Here is a 21,138-nt window from a genome sequence, read left to right on the forward strand (position 1 = left end):
TTGATTATATGAACACTCCTCTGGTCCCAGTTATTTTGGATAATAGAGGTTTAATTGCAGTTTGAAAACTTTCCTAATTGAGAAACTCTTTCTAAATGACAATTGTTCAAAACAAAATGGAAATCTTGCTTGACATGACTAAATTCAAGAGAAAAAACTATTTTGCTTTCAACTAAATGTATCAGTTTGAAGACTGCAGCCCTCAATCAAAAATAAAAGTTTCCTGGATCTTAGTGGCAACAAGTTAATCACTCCAGTTAATCTAATTAAATAACAACAAGGCATACTCTTTTGTGTTCCTAAGACACCTCTAATATGTGCTTAGAAATAGCTTTGATTAACATTGTAAGTTTAATTAGCACAGCATAGCCTTTAAGACCAGTTTACATTGGTCAGGTAACACCTGTTGGAATATTTTTAATTTTGTCAATCTACATATTAATGAAGCTTTTTATCTATTGTCCTGTTTTAATTTCTGTGAACAATAAGCTTTGAAATTCAGTTAGCATTACAAGAAACCTTAAAACCAAAATATAAAAACATCACGACCCAAGTAGAATTGTAAACAAAGAACACTAGTTTCCTTCAGAAGGGAATTTTTTCAAAAACTACTGAGCTGGCCTGCATTAGTTTCCAGTTCTATGGTGTTGATTAAAGGATACACAGCTGGGCAATTAATCTTAAAATAAGCAAAACTGCACAAGCAGGTCTACATTCGTGCATATATGCCCTGTGGTTTTCTGTGTAAAGACTATTCCACCTGAAAGGTTCAATCTGGTTAAGGAAGGAGAAGAAGGAGGGGGGATGTAATGCATGTTATCAGCTGCTGGAAATGATGCGCTACCACAACACAGTGAATGCACTGGCCTTCCTGTATGGACAAAGACAAAGCCATCTTTATGTTACTGTACCAAGACTTGTGGCATTGATGAAACATGGAGGACATACTGACACAGACAATACAGACTTAACAAAAGTTAAGTTTCAGGTTTATGGGAAACAGGAATACATACCATACAAAGCAACCTGTGCTCTCCAAGACAAGGCGTTCCAGGGCACAATTAAAATAAACTGGTAGCTGTAAACCATTCAAACTATGAAAACAAATCAGTCTTCAGCCTACATTCAATAGTGGGCTTCATGTTCATTGGCAAAGTGCTTGTAGGGCAACAGAGTCTTCCACTTCTACAAGTCCAGACAGGCCAGTCATATGTCCCGAACACAACAAATACAACTTTTTCTTTCACTTAAACAACATCTCAAAAATCTCTCTCCAATGCTGAAAACCAATCTGTGCATTTTGTAACTTCTTGACTGGACAGCTACTACACAGTGCTACAGCCGGAGAACTAAAGTACATCTAAATCTTAGCATCCATTTACTGGCTTCCAGTGAAATCTAGATTGTCCTATCTACCTGTGCCTGATGTTCTCAATCTCTTTGGTCCGTGTATCTGCTGTGTGAGTCTATAAACAAGAAGTGTATGTAGTGTGATAAAGCTTTTAGTTGCAATGCTCCTTTCTAAGGTTTCACAGACCTCAATTAGCACTAATCCTGGACTACCTAATGTTACCATAGGTAAGGTAAAGAAAGATCACTGATAATCTGGGACTGTGAAACCAGCCATTTTAAATCTCTATTAGGGATTGTGAGACTCTGACTGCCTAAAATCTCTTTATTTATGCTTTAAATTAAATTGATACAATGGATATTTGTATTGTGCTATGCAACAGCTTTGGTCATGAAAGGTGCTATAAAAGTGAAATATTGATAGTGAACATGCTCTGCAGTCATTTTTTTTTCAGTCAGGAAACAAAAATAGGGCTAGAGGATTTCTTCCTGAATTTGCCTATTACAATACATTGATGTAATTGATGCAATTAGATGGCTCACAGATTGGTGTCGCCTCTCTTGGAGCTTCAGCATTCATCTGTAGCCAGGTTTAAGTAATTCCATTTTCAATATCATCACTCAGTTGTTGGTAGAATTAATTTGTACATTAGATACATTATACACGGTCAAATCTTAATCACAAAGAACTAGGAGAACAATTATCACCTAGTTACCTTTTCTAAAATGTGACTATCGTGATGTTGTGTTGTGCACTATCATGTAACTCAGACAACACTACTATTTAAATAGGTTGTGTAGAGTTTTTTCTCAGTTGTAAATTACTAGCAAAGCACTGTGTAGTGTACAACCAACTTATCTGGCTGAATAAGGCTGGAAGAAGAAAACCTCACTAGTTTTTGTTTTTTTTGTTTGTTTTTTTAAGTGATCCGTAATCAGGCACCAGAATAGCTGATTCTTTATTGTACTCTAGTTGAAATCCAAAGTCTGCCATGAACAACCAAGGGTTCTGAACACAGTCCTGCTAAAGATTGGAACAATGCAATGTCCAGTGTTAAGAATTTATCAGCAAGTCTGATTTTAGCCAGTCTGTTTTTAGAGAGAAGCTTAGAGAATCGCTTTGCCAAGGGTGTAACTCTTTTGTTTAAACGGTTTGCACTGATTTTCATGTCTGTATATACTAGGAAATTGTATTGTGAATGGTGTTTGTTGTACTGTAACCAAGGGAACTGCTGTCCTTGAGTAGCCCACTGAAAACAGGATGATTTGTCAAGAGGTTTATTCCCTAGAGAGCGACATTTAACAGCATAAACAAAACAATGGGACAATGACAAAAGGAGAAGGGCCATATTTTCAAAGCATTTCCTCCGTCCTTTAATTACCTCCTATTTTTTTGAAAGGAGAAACAAAATCAAGTTAGCATTCCAAATTGAAAAACAAAACCCTATTGAGCATGTTTAAAAGACCTTGAAATATACAACTTAGTTGTTTGGTTCTAGTTTTGTAGAAGTAACAGGTGTTTTACCTCTTTTTCAAGGTAGTTAATTAAAGACTGGAGTAAAAGTTTTGAAAATATGGCCCAAAGTATCAGCAGGTAAGAATACATAATATGTGGTGTTCTCTGATTGTCTGTAAGTAGTTTTCCTTCCAAACAGTAATACACTTGATGTGCTGTTTCTGATTACATACATAATTGCAATGAGATGCTAATACATGTTTTAGTTTTTAGTTAAGCTGGACAGCTCACATAGACACACATACAATACAAATCAATCATGGTTTCAATACACCACTGACCTACCATACTCCTATAAAATAAGGCCTTTCAGTTTTATAAGGACACAGCAATTTATTAAAATGTCTTACAGTTGGATCATACCGACTTTTAAAATTGCATATATCACTTTCTAACTTTTTTAGATTTTGACACACAGGCTGGTGACAATGAAACAACAGAAAACTATTCACATTAGCCAGCATATTCTCAAATCTGTAAGCTGCTAACAAAACAAAAATCTGTACAATATTTTAAAATGTGTATATACATTACAATTAAAATAAGTATTTTATTATATATCAACTCCAATGTTCTTCAGTATATTGAACTCTGGAATATAACATAATGTAACAAATAGCTATTTAAATAGTGGCAATTTTCCACAAGCATAAAAAGCAAAAAAAAAGCAAAAGCGTATTGCTATGGCTATATGAAAATATTGAGGCAGGTTCAGCTAGCAGCATTCTTTAGTTAGCTTTTGGTTTTCCTATTTACTTTTGAAACATTTCACATTCTAGGATTTCAAAGACTAATTTCATAGCAATGTGCATATATTGATAACCAAGCTTTTTACAGAGGGTGAAGATGAAATACAGTAATAGCGCCTGAAAAGACAGATTTCATTCCAGTTGCATTAGCCTAAGCAGTACATTTTTCAAGGTGTTATATTCATTTGCAGTGTATGATTTTCTTCAGTGTGTTAGTGTCGTAAGTAGGTATGTGGTATCTATACTCCCAGTTACATAATTTTTCCAGAATGCTTTATATGTAACATGTCTACAGATGTAGCCTGTTCATTATTATAACAAAACACACAATTTTGAAATATGGACTATTAGTATTTTAACACCCCACTTCTAGGAGGTAGGAAGCTTGGACCCCTACAACTACAACTACATAGCTCTGGAGAATGTAAACAAGCATGGCTTTCAAGTTTCTTTCACAGACAGCAGAACACCAATAAAGACATTCTATTTAAGTGTAAAACAAGACTGCAGTTAGCTGCATCTTTAAATCAGTCCTAAGCCAATTGGGCTGCAATAGTAGATATTATCATTTTGAACTGCTGACGAATCACATCACTTTGAGGCATACTTATTTGTTTGACTACTGCACTAAGACTCCTTGGTATTCTCCAGGTGTTCCAGGTTCTCAGTGTGTGAGTTGCGTGCGGTTAAATGAATACAGGATTAATAATTTAGGAAATCAATGCTGGCCTTAACACATCTGGAGGTGGCGATATCAAGTGCCATAGCCTTGATCTCAGTGTCTCCAAACTGCAGACGGGTCTGGATCTCCCTCCGGACTGGAGCAGAGGAGGGCTCTGTCCCTGTAAGGTCCAGTCGCAGAGTGCCACACTTCTTAACCCCGGGGTCTGTGATGAAAGAGACGTCATCTACCTCCGAGCAGTAGATGTTGATCACAATGACCAGCTGGGACGGTTTGGCCGGGGTGTAGCTGCGCTTGACCGTTTCCCCGAGGGCCACCGACTGGTCGGCTGAGATGAACTTGTCGAAGACATCAGTGCACCAGCGAGTGCCGTCCTTCAAAAGCATTTTCTCCGGTGGGTGCTTCCCCTCCATGTACCTGTTGAGGACACCAACACCATAAGTGAGAGGGGAGCGGCGCACCTTGATCACTGAGGGGTCCAGGCCAAACAGCACGGCTCCCTTCAGGATGGTCAGCCCCATGTCATGGGGGACGATGATGCGACAGCGGCCTCCCAGCATGGTCTGAATGGCGTGCTGGAGTAAAGGAGACTCAGCGAAACCTCCGACTAGGAACAGGAACTTGATGTCGCTCACTTCAGGCTTCTCAAACAGATCACCTGGGTACACAGGAAGGAAGTGGCTGATTCTTAGGAAATTGCATAATGGGCCCTGTTCACTCAAAAACCATTGAAATGTTTCATGAAATGCAAACTTAATTTTATTAATAAAAGAGTTGCTAGCTAGTCTTGTTTGCTGGTGTGTGTTGCACCACTAAACTTCTTGCTATACTGTCTTTCACCAGCAGATGGGGGGAAAAGTGATATTCCTAGTTGTAGAATATACCAAATAAATGAACTAATAGTATTTTAGACCATCAACAGCAGTTATTCAGTAGTTCTGAAAAAGAACATATGTATCAGCAAGAATGAACCTGACATCTGACGTCCTGTTTAATGTCACTGACAGGATTAAACCCAGATATGTTGCTATAAAAATTAACCTGCATCTCGTTAGGCATGCAGGACCCAGAGTTTGTGAGGCAATACATTTACACTGTTAAAAATTACCTTTTTTTAAAAACCTTACTTTTTAGTGTATTTTAGACTTTAATAGTAAGTAAAAAGTACATTTTATTTTTTAAATTTGCCACCATATGCAGTAGATTAATTAAACTAATCACTGATTAATTAATAACTTTATTATGGTACATGTTTGCATTTAAAGTTTAACCTAATGTAGTACCAGATAATCATGTTTACTGCAACATGTGCTTCTTTTGAAACTGCACATTTAATTAAACAGAAGTACACAACAGGTAAGATTCATGGAATTACTTCTTATAACCCTTTAAGCTACCCATAGAAGTAATTGAACTCCAGTACTTACTGATGTGCTGGATAATGTGGTCTATTGTGGATTTAAAGAGAGCGTTCATTGCATCCGGATTCATCCGAAGCATTCCTTGGGAAGACCATTTCACAAAATCTACGCTGTTAACAGACAAGCAGACAAAAAGATGATAAAAACAGCTACCAGTTTTAATAAATGTTGAATGCATGTCATTTTACCACAGCACAAAGATTAAACAACTTTTTTTCAAAACATCAAACATTTGGAGTTGGAGATTTAATTTTACATGCACTTTTTAAAATTGAATATTGATAATAATTATGATTTTGACCTTCAGCACTTATGACGGCTTTTCCCGTTTTGAACCCTGTCTCCATGCTCAACCTGTCCTGGGAATGTCTCGTTCATACGTCAGACTTGTGACCACTGAGAGATGGTTGTAAAACCCGACTAGCTAGAGCTGAGAAAAAAGTCTGACAACTAGTCACCCTTGGAACGCCAGAGTAGAAATGCCTTCAGTGACAGTCACATAATTGAACTATGAACCAGGCTTCACTAGAGACCTGAATGAACCTGCATGCATAAGGAAGAAAGTGAAATCATTGCAACAGCACAACGCTTATGGAGAATTATGTTCAGAACAGGGTTTTTGATAGCTTTACATGTAATCTTGCTGTTTTCTGTGTGCTCACTTGCTCTTGCGAAGGGCGTGCTCCACGCTGTGCCCTCTGAACTTCTTGTAGTAGTCGATGAAGGAGAAGGGCAGGTTGATGTTGAGAGGACTGGTTCTCTCGGGAGCCGCCGCTCTCTTCCGTGACTCAAATGCAATCATCAGATCCACCCAGGCTGCAGGCCGCTTGATCTTAAACTGGTCAATAAAATCCACCCCGAAGATCTTGCACAGCAGCTTTTCAAACTCATAGTCTACACCTATAGAACCGTAAGGACCGCCTGCAATCACAAGAGAACTAGGGATTCAACAGCATCATTCATTTCATACACTCAGCGCAAAGCACTTTACAAAAAAGTGAATGATTAAAAAATATATATAAAAATAATGTCTGCAACGTAAACTTGGGGGCCTTTAGATTCAATGTGCTGAACTAAACAACTATTTTTAATCCAGTTTTGTTTAAGAATTTAGAAAATGTCGCCTTTAGTTGTTGCTTTTGTGACTTGCAGAGATCTGCTTCTGATGAACCTAAAGTATGGTTTGGATTGTAATGAGCATTAGAGATCATTATGATGTCGTGGAGTAGATCAGTGTAAGATTTGTAGGTCAATAGCAGAGGGTTTTTTTTCCCCCTCCATTTAATTTTGTTTCCTTGCTATGTGACTTGAAGTAATTAGTGCTCTTCACCCCTTGGCATGAGCAGTGTCTAATGCATGATAAATCAGAACACACACATTCCTCTTAATGGGGCCACTAAGAGATCCTTCACACTTTATTACATGAGCTAGAGCAACATCCGCAGTGGCATAATCATTTAAATCCAAACTATCTAAGTGATGGAAAAGACTTGTACTTGAAATGGCTGTCATTGCATTGATTTCATTTCTTTTGGTATTTCTAAATGTAGCAGTATTGGGTGTCTAACAGTTATTGATTAAATATCTACAGCATCAATAACAGTTTTAAAACGTATCTTGCCAATATGGTGGCACGCTTTTGTCACCGTTAGCAACATGTTAATTGATATGAAGCCATTACGCTGCTTTCATGTGCTCTGAGACATTCAAATTAAAACCTGACACCAGGGATAGGCTAATATTGACCCTTGATCATTGGCTGTCACAAGATGGACATGAATAATTGATAAGAATAATAAATCTTGCTCCTTTTTAAAAGGGAACAAGACTTTTAGTTGATTTGTTGTATCCAAAGTAAACTGCTCTCTGGGGTCCCGGAAATGGCAGTTTTATCCCGACACAAACAAGACATTTGATTCAGAGCGTCAGTTATAGCTTGTTCAGCATGATGAGTTTCAAATGTCACTTTTGTTGTTTTTTTATTATATTTTTAGATTTGCTATCATTCTGAGTACCTCTAGGTTTTCTTGCTCCAATATTGAAATATTTTACTAAATCTGCCTTTACTCTGTTTTTAGTTGCTTTGAGCTTGACTGGAGAATCCTAAGTGCTGGGACCAACCAGAATTCCTCGTTACATTCATGAGACAATATAATCTGCTTGTCCCACCTACTCTACATACAGATTGTATGTAGAATAAAAATGTTTCCAGGTTAAATAGGATTCTCACACATTTCTTCTGATATTAACCTAAATAATTCTTAACATAACGGGTTTCTTCTTTTATTTATATAGCTTCAATCTCCTTAACACAAATCACAATAAACTTTACCTGAGGACTTGTATAGCTCCTTTAGATGTCCTTCAGGCAGTCTAATCTGATGGACAGTCAGATCCACTGTGCCCCCACCACAGTCAACCACTACATAGCGGTCGCCTGGGAAAAGGAGGGAAAAAAAATAAAATAGTCATACTTAATATCAGTGCTTTTCGATACCACATATACAACATAACTGCTGGTTCTCAAATATACTTAAAATGGTACATATTTTTGTTTCAACCAGGAAATAAATATGTGTTTTAAACATACAGGGTTCTATTCAATTGAATAGGTGGAGATACATACCTTTACTAAAATCATTAAAAATATCCTTCCCAAGTTTTTTGATAATTTTATAGGGAGAAGCAGAAACAAACTTACAAGAGGAATAAGGACTGTTGGACGGTTGATTTTGATTGAATTGTTGTACAGTAGCGATATTTCGATATGTCATTTTTTGGCCTTGGAGACTTTAAACAGTGCTGAGCAAAAGCAATCTTTGTTTACCACTAGACTGCAATACACATCATAAACACAAACAAAAGTGAATAAGATGAAAAAAAAAATCTGGAGCATTGGGAGCAGGACCAGGGTTAAATACAACAGAACAAGACCATTCACTTAGACAAAACCTTATCTGAACCATCTGAATACACATGAAATATATTTAGCGCTCCTCCTACTTCTTCTCAAATAACCAATCAGCCTCATAAAAACAAAAATCAATATCTGAAGCACAGCCAGAGCACACTTACAGCTACAATTCCCTAAATCTGTCTGACTGGAACAAGCTGTGCTAACCTAACCAGACAGTTCCCTTTTTGATATTTAAAAGAAACCATTAAATATCCACTACCCTCCAACAAACATTATCAAAGATAAAAAAAGCATTTTACCCCACTCAGACCCCCTGCAAATCTATGAATTCAGCAGTAAGACTTACAAAGCTGTTTACCATTGCAGGAATGTAATTAAATTGAAAAAATGACCCACCGAGTCATTCTGCATTGCAGTAAATGTGTTATATTAAATCTTTCAGTAGTTCCCCCATGCAGTGTATTTGTAATGAATGGTATTTATTTGACTATGGATTATGGTACAAGATTAAACATTTAGCCTCACACCAACTTGGTATGAGGGCCTATCACCTGGCTCTTTGGACTGGACAATAGACCCTGTGGTTAACCATGGGGTAATTCAATTTGGGTGGTGATTGGGGCACGTCAATGGGAGTGAGTGAAAAAAGGGGGTAGGTAATACGTGTGTGTGTGTGCGGTGGGGGGGGGGGGGGGGGGGGGTGGGGGGGGGGTTAAAGGAGGTGTGCCTTGAATTTGTGTATATATATGTACACGGCTATCCTTCAGATGGGGGGGGAAAGTTTTACAAAAGTGGAAAACAAACGGAATATTATCGGGACGTTAATCTTGTGTAAAAAAGAATAATACAGATGTGTCCTAGGATGGAGCTGTTGAAGGGTTACGACTTTTTTACAAGATCTTTAAGAACAATGAAAATTAATTAAAAATAAAAACTGAATTAACTTAGTTGGATAAGTGTCCACCACCCTTGTAATAGCAATCCTAAATTAGCTCAGGTGTAACCAATCACCTTCAAAATCACACACCAAGTTAAGTGGCCTAGACCTGTGTTAAATTGTAGTGATTCACATGATTTCAGGATAAATTCAACAGTTCCTGTAGATTCCCTCTACTTGGTAGTGCATTTCAAAGCAAAGACTCAACCATGAGCACCAAGGCGCTTTCAAAAGTACTCCAGGACAAAGTTGTTGAAAGGCACAGATCAGGGGATGGGTATAAAAAAATATCAAAGGCCTGATTATCCCTTGGAGTACGGTCAAGATGATTATTAAGAAGTGGAAGGTGTAAGACCCTGCCTAGATCAGGCCATCCCTCCAAAATGGATGACTGAGCAAGAAGGAGACTGATCAGAGAGGCTACCAAGAGGCCAATGGCAACTTTGCAAGAGCTACAGGCTTTTATGGCCAAGACTGATCAAACTGTGCATGTGACAACAATATCCCAAGCACTCCACAAATCTGGCCTGTATGGTAGGGTGACAATAGGGAAGCCATTACTCAAGAAAGCCCATCTTGAATCCTGCAAAAAAACACTCAAGTTTTGTGCTCTGACGAAACTAAAATGCAACTTTGTTTGGCGCAAACCCAACAAAGCGCATCACTCAAACAACACCATCCCTACTGTGAAGCATGGTGGTGGCAGCATCATGTTATGGGGATGTTTCTCATCAGCAGGGACTGGGGCACTTGTCAGGATAGAAAGAAAAATGAATGGAGCAAAGTACAGCGAAGTCCTTGAGGAAAACCTGCTGCCCTGTGCAAGAAAGCTGAAACTGGGACGGAAGTTCATCTTTCAGCATGACAACGACCCAAAGCACACAGCCAAAGCTACACTGGAGTGGCTAAGGCACAAAAAGGTAACTGTCCTTGAGTGGCCCAGCCAGAGCCCCGACCTAAATCCAATCGAAAATTTGTGGCATGACTTGCTGATTGCTGTCCATCAACGCTCCCCAAAAAACTTGACGTTGCTTGAACAGTTTTGTAAAGAAGAATGGTCAAATATTGCCAAATCTAGGTGTGGAAAGTTGGTAGAGACCTATCCCAACAGATTCACAGCTGTAATTGCTGCCAAAGGTGCTTCCACCAAGTATTAACTCGGGGTGGAGACTTATCCAATTATGATCTTTCAGTTTTGTATTTTTAATATATCATTTTTTTCTCAATAAAAACTTTTTACCCCTTAACAGTGTGGAGTATGGTGTGTAGATAAGTGGAAAAAAAATCCCCATTTAAATGCATGAAACTCTGAGGCACTGACACAACAAAATATGAAAAAAAATTCAAGGGGGTGTAGACTTTCTATAGACACTGTATTTGAAGACAACAAGACCATTTGATGTGGCATAAATTATATTTTGTAAGCAAGGGGACTGAGTGGCTTGGAAAACACAACAAATGCCCCATCCTCAGTAGTGCATTTATTTTTTCACATTGCATGTTGGAGAATAGTATAGTTTTTTTTTTTATTATTTTATATTACACAATTTATGCACATACAGGTCACATGCACATAAAGTTTCCATTAATGTATGAACACTGCATATGGGGTTTATTAAAAGGGGCTCTAGTTCCCATAATAAATCATATATTACCTGTAGTGCACTTTAATTCACTATATACATCTCGAATGTGCATATGATATCACAAACATGTATTTCCATTCTAAAATATGATATGTGGTACTACACAAGTTAAAGAAAGTTCTCAGTTTGCTTGCCTTGCTTTCCAAGAAATCAGTTACATTTGGCAGTCAACTGGCTGTAAAGCATGCCAGTCATCTGGGGAAGCAGCTGGTTAGTTACAGAAATGAAAGAAGGCCATGAAGGAGTGGAGACAACTTCACTCCCCATGAGAAATGACCATGAATGTGCAAGACTGAAAGTGAGACATGCAAAAAGAGTTTTCTTAACCTAGTGTCACACCAAATACCAGGTTTTAAAATGTGACACCAACATATGAATGGATGTGCAAATCTATACTTTAAAATAGTTTTCCCTATTCTTCCTTTGAAGAATCTTGCCAATGCATTCCTGTCACAGTCTGTGTCTATTTACCCAGCTTCATATCAAACACATACAGTTACTGTGTAGGTATGACACACTGAAGAAATGACAAGAATAATTTGAATCAGATTTCATAGGAATGGAACTGGGTGTTAATAAGCAGATGTGAATAACCAGAGTGGGTTTGACAATGTGTTGCTTTTACATAATAAAACACTCTGTGCCCCTGCCAGCAATATAAGACCCAGCAAGAGCAAAGGAGCAAAAGCACTCTACCTTCAGCCAGCTCTGACCAGAGCTCTCCTACGACATTCTCCACCAAAAAGGTGCGGCTCTGCCGGTTACGTCGGACGACTTCCTTGGCTGGTTGTTGACAGAAAGAAAATGACTGAATGTAAGAAATGACAAGCGCACAGAAGCTGTATGTCTGATCAACACCAACATAAAAGCAAGCGACAGTGTCAAAATCAGTTTTTGCTGTTTTATTCTGAAATGATTACAAGTTTTAATGTTTTAAAGCTAGCAATGAATTTATTCCAACTTCTGCGGCGTCCTCAGTTGACGTTGTGCTGGCCATGCCAACGTGGTGATAGGTGGTGTTTGAAGTATTCTGGTGACTTCAATTACCTAATTTGTCTCCATATGACAACAGCAATGATTTGGTGCATGTCACTGGGGTCTATTTAAATGATCTATACAACGAAGTACACAAATCCAACAAAATTAGAAATCTTTAATTGTTACCATCACTTTTTCCTATATGAAAGATGAACACATTATTTTAAACATATTTTGATTTTAACAGTACTTTTTCATAGCATTTCAACCAAAAAATAAATAAAAATAAACTAGTGATTGTGTTTTGTATTCTTTCATGTTGCATTTCAATTTGAAGAAATGCATTTGATACTTGGAATTCCTTATAGGAAAAAAAAATCGAAATGTCAGACAATGACTCTTCCTGTGTGTGTGTGTGTGTGTGTGTGTGTACGTGCACCAGCCTTCACCAAATACACAAGGGAAACAAAATGCTCCATCCAGTGCCAAGTTTAATAATCCTATCAATACAATATCATTATCTTTTATGACTATTTTTGACTTTATGACTCAGCCATTATAATTATATAACGGGCAGATCAACAAAGACTGAACATCTTCATTTCACAGGCAAGATATGTTCTGTTACTGAAGGTGAAGAACGTCTCATATGAAATACAGCTCATTTAGTTGCGAATGGGGAAAGGATCTGTTTTTTTCTTAGTCTTAGACCCTGTTCACACTACTGTGTGGCCCTGGGCCACCTCAGATTTTTGTCTGCAACCCCGTTCACATTTGCAGTTTAAGGCGCCTTTGTGTGTTCACATATGTGACTTAAAAGCAGACCTAAAATGTGGTGAATTGCTTTTTTAATTTTTTTTTTTTTTAATGGAACAATAGCCTGCATTCAGAATGGAAGAGCTACCAGGATAGAGTAATCCTTGATTTGTGGCAGATGTTTCTTTTTTTTTTTTCAATGCAGCACAGTAGCAATTTTATATATTAAAAAAACATATATTATTGACTATTTTGATGCAATGTTATGGTGCATAACGGAGTGAAGGTTTGCCCCGATCACAATCACATTATTCTCTCAATAACACAGAGGTATTTAGAACGCAGGAAACAGCAACTTGCTAATGTTCACAGGTATAAATATTTATTTTCGTAATGGATACCTCAGAGATTTCAAATGACTATCACTGACTGACATTCACAAGACAAGCTCACAGCTGACCACCTAATACCAGATTGCTCCATCCTAAGGAAAGACATGGCATTAAATAATGTTAAATACATTACACAGTTTCTTCTCATTTGAAAGTATTTGCTTTAAGTTTTAATATGATTGTTAAACTGTTCTATTGTTTACTCGTTATTATTATCAGTCATTATTATTCTCTAGTCACTAAACATTACCAGTAGGCACTTTGCTCAACAACAGTCATGATACATAATAAACATAAGAACTTAAGAAAGAACAGAAGAACATAAGAACATAAGAACATAAGTAAGTTTACAAACGAGAGGAGGCCATTCGGCCCATCTTGCTCGTTTGGTTGTTAGTAGCTTATTTATCCCAAAATCTCATCAAGCAGCTTCTTGAAGGATCCCAGGGTGTCAGCTTCAACAACATTACTGGGGAGTTGATTCCAGACCCTCACAATTCTCTGTAAAAAAGTGTCTCCTATTTTCTGTTCTGAATGCCCCTTTTTCTAAACTCCATTTGTGACCCCTGGTCCTTGTTTCTTTTTTCAGGCTGAAAAAGTCCCTTGGGTCGACACTGTCAATACCTTTTAGAATTTTGAATGCTTGAATTAAGTCGCCACGTAGTCTTCTTTGTTCAAGACTGAACAGATTCAATTCTTTTAGCCTGTCTGCATATGACATGCCTTTTAAGCCCGGAATAATTCTGGTCGCTCTTCTTTGCACTCTTTCTAGAGCAGCAATATCTTTTTTATAGCGAGGTGACCAGAACTGAACACAATATTCAAGATGAGGTCTTACTAGTGCATTGTACAGTTTTAACATTACTTCCCTTGATTTAAATTCAACACTTTTCACCACTGCTCTATGCCAGCAGAACAATATTAACAATATTAATCACAATAACAAGCACTGAAACATTGCAGTGCAAGTCTCACCCTCACATGGTGCATCAACGACCTTAACATTTGTGGATGAGAACAGTATTTGTGTGTGTGTGTGTAAAAGCAAGCAGCTAAAAGAAATGAACAGCTAAGAAATGCAGCTAATTATGTTGTTGCATGAAAAATAAACAATGGTAGCTGAAAATGGCAAGTCACTGTATGATTAATCATTATTGAAATCCAGTCCTGCAGTTTTTATATTTATCGCTTAGTTACTAAATAACAGGAAGAAAAAGTTAAGCATAATTATGAATGCAGTCCAGCTCGTATATTATGTTATAGAAACAACCTGAACGTTAAACCGCTAGATTTTATTTATGTAATATTTTGATAATTCAAGTTGTATGATGTAGAAATAATTACCATTCTATACTGATCCACTACCGTCTTGACTAGCAGAGCATTCAGCTTTCTATTTACCTTTTGCTCGTGCACATGAGAGAGAGAGAGAGAGAGAGAGAGAGAGAGAGAGAGACTTTTGACTTTTAAAAGTCCTTTATTCTATGCAATAATTACAATATTACACATAATTAAACCTTAAAAAAACAAAAGTACAAATTAATATATTTATATTTGTGCTGAGTGTGGGTTTGATAAAAACTAACTCAGCATCTAAAAATAAATAAATAAATAAAATAAAAACATACTACACTGTACTCTTGTTAAAACAGTTAAAAGTTTTTTAGTTAAAAAAAATTGTTTTACAGCAGCACAGTGAGCTCTCCCTCCTCATCTACAGAGCACAGTACGTCTCTCACACACCACCTCCTCTGAAAGCCCCAGAGATCATTAACCAGGCTAAAATAGGTGAAATCCATCTTTAATCTGCTGACCACCAGCACCCTGAACAGCCTGACTACATCAGCTATCCCTGCTCCAGACAGCCTACTTTTCCTACTTTTTAAAATGGCCAGTTTAGCCTGGCCTGTAATAAAATTAATTAAAACACACTTTTCCTTTTCTTTAAAACTATAAGGGGTTCCAAAAATAAAAAGCTGTTTGCTAAAAGCGACTCCCAGCCCCTGCAGCAGCTCCGTGAGGAGTTGAAACAGCAGCTGCAGTCTCTCACACTCACTGTATGTGTGAACCACTGTCTCCTCCTGCCCACAGAAACTGCACACAGAGCTGATATTCGGGTCTACTCTGTGCAGGAATCTCCCCATTGCTAAAATGCTGTGGAGAAGCCTCCACTGCAAGTCCCCAGTTCTCTTGTCAAGTGGCGGCTTATACAGAACTCTCCACATTGGGGCTGTTTCCTCTTTCACAGAGAGACTGTCCCTCCACTTGGAGTCCACCATCCGTTTTAGTTCCTTATAAAACATATTTTTAACACTAAAAAAATTAAGCTCTTTGCTTTCTTGTCAGTTTTTAACAGCTTGCCATACTCCTGCTGTTCTTGCTCTTCTTCCTCACCTACTTGGGGAGGCACAAGCAGCACTGGGAAGTCAGAGTTCTGATCCTCCTCTTGTCCTTTTGCCATCTCCTCCATCAGGACCTCTCTGAGCCCTGGAGAGAGACAGCCCCTAACACTATTCAATAGCTTTTCAACCTGCCTCTCACTTCACCATCCCAGCCTGGCTCCCAGCTCAGCAGCACTGAGCCAGCGAGAATTCGCAGGTAACATTAAATGGGCCAGTCTGGCCACTTTCCTCCAGTGAGCCTCCTCCCTGGTGTACAGGAACATCTGAACTGTCATCAGCCTGAAAGCCGCTACCCTGCCGGCAATGCTGACCAGCCCTTGCCCTCCCTCATCTCGAGGGAAGTACAACACGGCTGGCTTCAGCCAGTGCCTCCCACCCCAGAAGAACTCTACAAACATCTTTTGAATTTCATCAATCAGGCCTTGGGGAGGGTCCAGGCACATAAGCCTATGCCAAAGCATAGAGGCAGCCAGGTTATTAATTACAATAACCCTCTCCCTGAAGGACAACCGAGCGAGCAGCCCCCGCCAACACTGAAGCCGCCCTCTCACCGTGTCCACAAGACTTTCCCAGTTCATATCCATGTATGTTTTAGTTCCCAGAAAGACACCTAATATTTTTAGTCCTGTTCTCTCCCACCTCGATGTCTGTGGCAGAACAGGAGGGCCCCCTTCCTTCCAGCTACCTGACAAGAACGTGTCACACTTTGCCCAGTTTATTTTTGCTGATGAAGCCCCTTGGAATGTCTCTAGGCTCTGCTGTAATAGCTGGACATCTTGGTTGCTGCAAATAAACACATTAATGTCATCAGCATAAGCGGACACCTTTACTGCCACAGCCGGAGCAGAACAAGGCACCGCCCATCATGACAGCCTGCTCCTCAGCAGAGCCAGCAGGGGCTCAATGGAGAGGGAGTACAGCATGCCAGACAGGGAGCAGCCCTGTCTGATGCCCCTGCACACCGGGAAAGGCCGTCTCAGACCACCATTAATTTTTTAAATACTAAAAACATTACTGTACAAAATTTTAACATAGTTAATGAGCCTGGGGCTGAACCCAAAGGCCTCCAGTGTTGTAAACAGGTAGTGGTGGTCAACCCGATCGAAAGATTTCTCCTGGTCTAAGGAGACCAGTCCCACATTAAAATCACCCATCTGAGTACAAGTAAAATTCTCTAATTAAAAATATATTGTCAAATATTGACCATCCTGGCACACAATAAGTCTGGTCCGGGTGTATTAAACTGTTCAATACTTCTCTCAGTCTTATCGCCAGACATTTTGAAAATATTTTTAAATCGGCACATAAAATTGAGACTGGTCTCCAGTTTTTTTAGTTGGCACAGGTCTCCTTTCTTAGGCAGCATAGTCAGAACAGCTCTGCGGCAGCTCTCCATCTCTCAGACTCTCCTGCAGCACCATCAGCAGATCTGGTCCCAAAAAGTATTGGAAAAATTCTGCTTGTAGACCTTCAATCCCTGGGACCTTCCTGCTGGCCATCTGCTTAACTGCCGTGGTCAGTTCCTGGAGAGTGATGTTGCCTTCCAGACTCCCCTTCTCTTCCTTGCTCAGGGTGGGCAAGCCCTGCAGCATTGAGTCCCTGTCATTTTGACTGCATGGCTCACTGGAAAACAGTCCAGTATAAAACTGCACCGTCGCCTCTTTGATTTGCTCCTGTTCCAGCAGCTCTCTCCCACAGGGCAGCCGGACACAGTGTATCTGCTTGCTGCTTGCTTTCTTCTTCTCCGGGCTGAAGAAGAAGCTGGTGGGGGCATCCACGTCTCTTAGCCCCCCGCACCTTCTCCTCCAGCAGACTGCCCAAGGCTTGTCTCTGCTCCCGCAAGGTCTCCTGTGCCACTGTGCTCTGTTCAGATTGGCTTTCAATTTTAAGAATCTCTCTCTCCAGCTCTCTCACAGCTGCGTTCAGTGACTTGGTTGCACCACAGGTATACGTTTGACAAAAAACTCTGATTTGTACCTTACCAATATCCCACCACTGCCTCAGATCTCTGTACTGATCTTTTTGTGTTCTCCAAATTTTCCAGAAATCTCTAAACTGTTCCACAAATGTGAAATCTTGCAATAGTTTAGTATTAAAATGCCAAAATGGTGCGGTATGTTTTTCCTTAGGTAGTGTAACAGTACTCTCCACACAGTGATGGTCTGACAGGCTGGTTGGTATTATACTGGCTTTTGTAAATGTATTAAGTTGATGTTTAAATGTATACATCCAGTCTAGTCATGCTCTAACTATATACTGTGAAATGTGATGTGACCATGTGTACTGGCGAGTAGTGGGATGCAAACACCTCCAAATGTCAACCAAGCCACTGAACTTTAAAATTGCAGCTAATTCCATTGCAGAAGGGGGATGTGGTTCTATACTGTCTACTCTGTCTATATTAAAATTCACTGTGCAATTAAAATCACCCCCCACTAATAAAAAGTCTTCATCACTAACTGTTAAGATAGCCTATCTCTCCCTATATTAGGAGCATAAACATTTATGAAGTTAAAAGTAGCCTCCCTCACCTTAGCTCTTACTGTTAAAAGCCTTCCTTTAATAATCTCTCTTAATTCTAAAATATCTGCTCCTAACCCCGATCTAAAAAGCACAGCCACCCCAGCGCTGTTATTAGAGGCATGGCTAATCACACACTGCCCTCCCCATTTCGCCTCCCATTCAGCAGCATTCCCTTCATCTGTATGTGTTTCTTGTAAAAAAACAATCCCCGCTCCTTTCTGTTCTAAAAACTCAAAGACTTGTGCTCTTTTAAAACCCTGTCTGCAGCCATTTACATTAAGATAGATAAAATTGAACATCTTCATAATAGTAAAATTATTTAAAACTATTACAAGAAATCCGACAACAAAAAGTATAAAATTGCAAAAAAAAAATGGGCCATTTTAAACCTTCTTAGTTGTTGTATTAATCATTTTCCTGACTACTTCTACATATTTTTTAAGTCTGTACCGCTTTGGCTGGTCGATTTCTCTTAAAGTGGCTTTTCTAAAAGCCACATTAGCAGAGAACAGAAACAGTTTAAGATTGGGAAAGAATTGCTTTTTAAAAAGCTAGTTATCTCTTCTACAGAGTATATTTTTTCCTTTGGGGTTTGACTACCAGGGATCTCAGAAAGCACCGAGGAGTCAGAGACGTCACCTCCGTCTTCCTCATCCATCTCATTCTCTTCCTCACTTTCACATTTATTTTGACATTTCTTCCGCCGCTACACCCAGCTCATCTGCAGCATTTTCTTGCGAGTCTGGGGGACAGGGTATCGCAGCAGCGTCAAGCTGCGACTCGGCGCTGTGCTCCACCTCCTCCTAGAAGAGGGGGACCACCGCTCCAGGCTGAGACCCAGAGCCGGAGTCTCTCCCCCGAGTCCGAGTTGGGAGCTTCTGCAGCAGGGGACTTCTCCCCCGTTGCTCTACAGCCCCCACTCCCAGACCTCTGTTCTCCAGCAGCAATCTCAGCACCGCTTGCTCCTTCAGGGCGGGCGGGCAGAGAGAGCCTGTGATCTGGAGAGATCGCCTCAGAGCTCCACTCCAGCTCTATGTCTCTTTTTTTTCCTTCGTTGTTTCCATTTCTTTTTTTTCCTTTTCCCTCTATTTACAACAGTGAACCCATTATCTCCACTCTCCTCTTCATTTACCGGGGCTCCAGGCTCATTGTTCTCCTTTTCCTGCTGCGGCTCTTCATCCTGTGCTCCCTGATCCCTGTCAGCCTCACCCTGCTTCTCCTGCCCTGTCTCACCTTCTCTCATCGGGCAATTTTTCCTCTGATGTCCCTGGACTCCGCACTTGAAGCAGCGCATGGTGTCAGTGCTTGCAAACACCACACAGCTGCTTCCTTCTACAGAAAGTCCAGGCGACATTTATTTCAAAACCGGGGTTGTTTAATAAAATATACACTTGTCTCCTAAAAGACATGATGTGACTTAATTGTGGATTTTTACACCCCAGGGGAATAGACTTTATTGGGGAGTAGATTTTCCCATACCTACTCAGCTCCCTTTCCAGCAATTCGTTCCTTAAAAACGCAGGATATTTGATAAAATCACTTTTGCAAAGGGTGTTGCAAGGGGCGATACGTGCACTAAACTCCCTTGCACTACAAAATCTTCCTGCACAAGTTTATCCACATCCTGCTTATCTTTAAAAAAGATTACAAGCCCTTTATTCATCCGGGACGCAGAAACGATCCTGTCCCCCTTGATTACCTTGCATATTGCAAGCAAGCAATCTTCCACCAACACCGCGTTGTCAGGGACATAGCGACAGCCGTTCTGGCGGGTCAAATCTCTCATTCCCTGGGAATAAGAGCTCATCGCTGGGGCTCAGCTGACTAGCTGTCAGCACAAACCCCAGCACACAAAACACACACATACAGTTCTATATTGGAGGTATCAATCTGAAAATTGGTCTTTCTTTAAGAAGAAATAATAATAATAATAATAATAATATAATAATAATAATAATAATAATAATAATAATAATAATATAGCTTTTATAATACTTAAAACACATGATTTTGTGTAAAAAAATAACATTCATTAATAAATTATAAGATATGCAGAAATGAGGACATCAGATAAACACATGTTAAAAAAAACAAAAAACAATAGGCTTCATTTGGATCCTAAAACATCCCAATGTGAAGTTGACTACAGTAAACCTATGCAATGGTCTGTCTGAAAACAAATACCCAAATCATTTGCCATTAAGCAGCAGAATACAAAAAGGTTTTACTCATCATGTGTTAGTGTGACGGGGAACTCCCCGTCTATATGAATATATTTGGAACTGGCAGGGAGGGGGTTAAATTTCTTCCTGCCAGAAAAAAATGTGAGAATGTGGCTGGAGCTCTAATTGAATAATTATTGGTTAATTGGGCTCCAGCCACAGGTGATAAAAGCCAAGGGAGAGGGCCTGGCTGGAAGGTTTTTTTTTTTTTTTTTTTTTTTCTGGAAAGTTGTTTTCTGTTTGGAGTGTTCCTTTGTTTGGGCGTTTGCTTTTGTGTTGGAGAGTTTTGTGTTTAGAATTAAAGGAAGACCTGGAACCTAACCGTTTACTTTGTAAGTTCATTTTGGTTATTTCTGTTAGAACCTCTTTCAGTTTGCCCTTGTGCCTAATGTCTAATAAATAACTTTATTTTTGCCTTTACTCTGTCTCTGAGCCTCAATCCGCTCGCCAGCCTGTCAGTTAGTTATTAAAATATGAAAATTATCTTTTGATAGAAAGAATAGCAAGGTGATTTTGATCTTTTTAAAGTAACATAGTTGTTCATTTGACTGCCAGTAAAAATAATGGCACACCCACTAATATATATATATATATATATATATATATATATATATATATATATATATTATATATATAATCACATTTTT

General features: G+C 39.2%; 1 protein-coding gene across 4 annotated transcripts in view; it reads right to left on the bottom strand.

Moving 5' to 3' along the window:
* Positions 1-1,765: 1,765 nt before the first annotated feature.
* The window catches only part of LOC121321913 (heat shock 70 kDa protein 12A-like), a 90,024-nt gene continuing 70,651 nt past the window's right edge, over positions 1,766-21,138 (bottom strand). For 2 of the 4 annotated variants that reach the window (XM_041261299.1, XM_041261298.1), the window contains exons 8-12: positions 11,915-12,001; positions 8,051-8,155; positions 6,381-6,639; positions 5,725-5,828; positions 1,766-4,955 (exon numbers count right to left, since the gene is read on the bottom strand). In XM_041261299.1, the coding sequence (XP_041117233.1) occupies positions 4,318-4,955; positions 5,725-5,828; positions 6,381-6,639; positions 8,051-8,155; positions 11,915-12,001 (1,193 nt within the window). In that variant the 3' untranslated portion in view covers positions 1,766-4,317. The remainder of the gene's footprint in view (positions 4,956-5,724; positions 5,829-6,380; positions 6,640-8,050; positions 8,156-11,914; positions 12,002-21,138) is intronic. The other 2 variants (XM_041261302.1, XM_041261300.1) reach the window with 1 other exon arrangement.

The sequence above is a fragment of the Polyodon spathula genome, chromosome 10 (assembly GCF_017654505.1).
Source record: "Polyodon spathula isolate WHYD16114869_AA chromosome 10, ASM1765450v1, whole genome shotgun sequence".
Lineage (NCBI taxonomy): Eukaryota > Metazoa > Chordata > Actinopteri > Acipenseriformes > Polyodontidae > Polyodon > Polyodon spathula.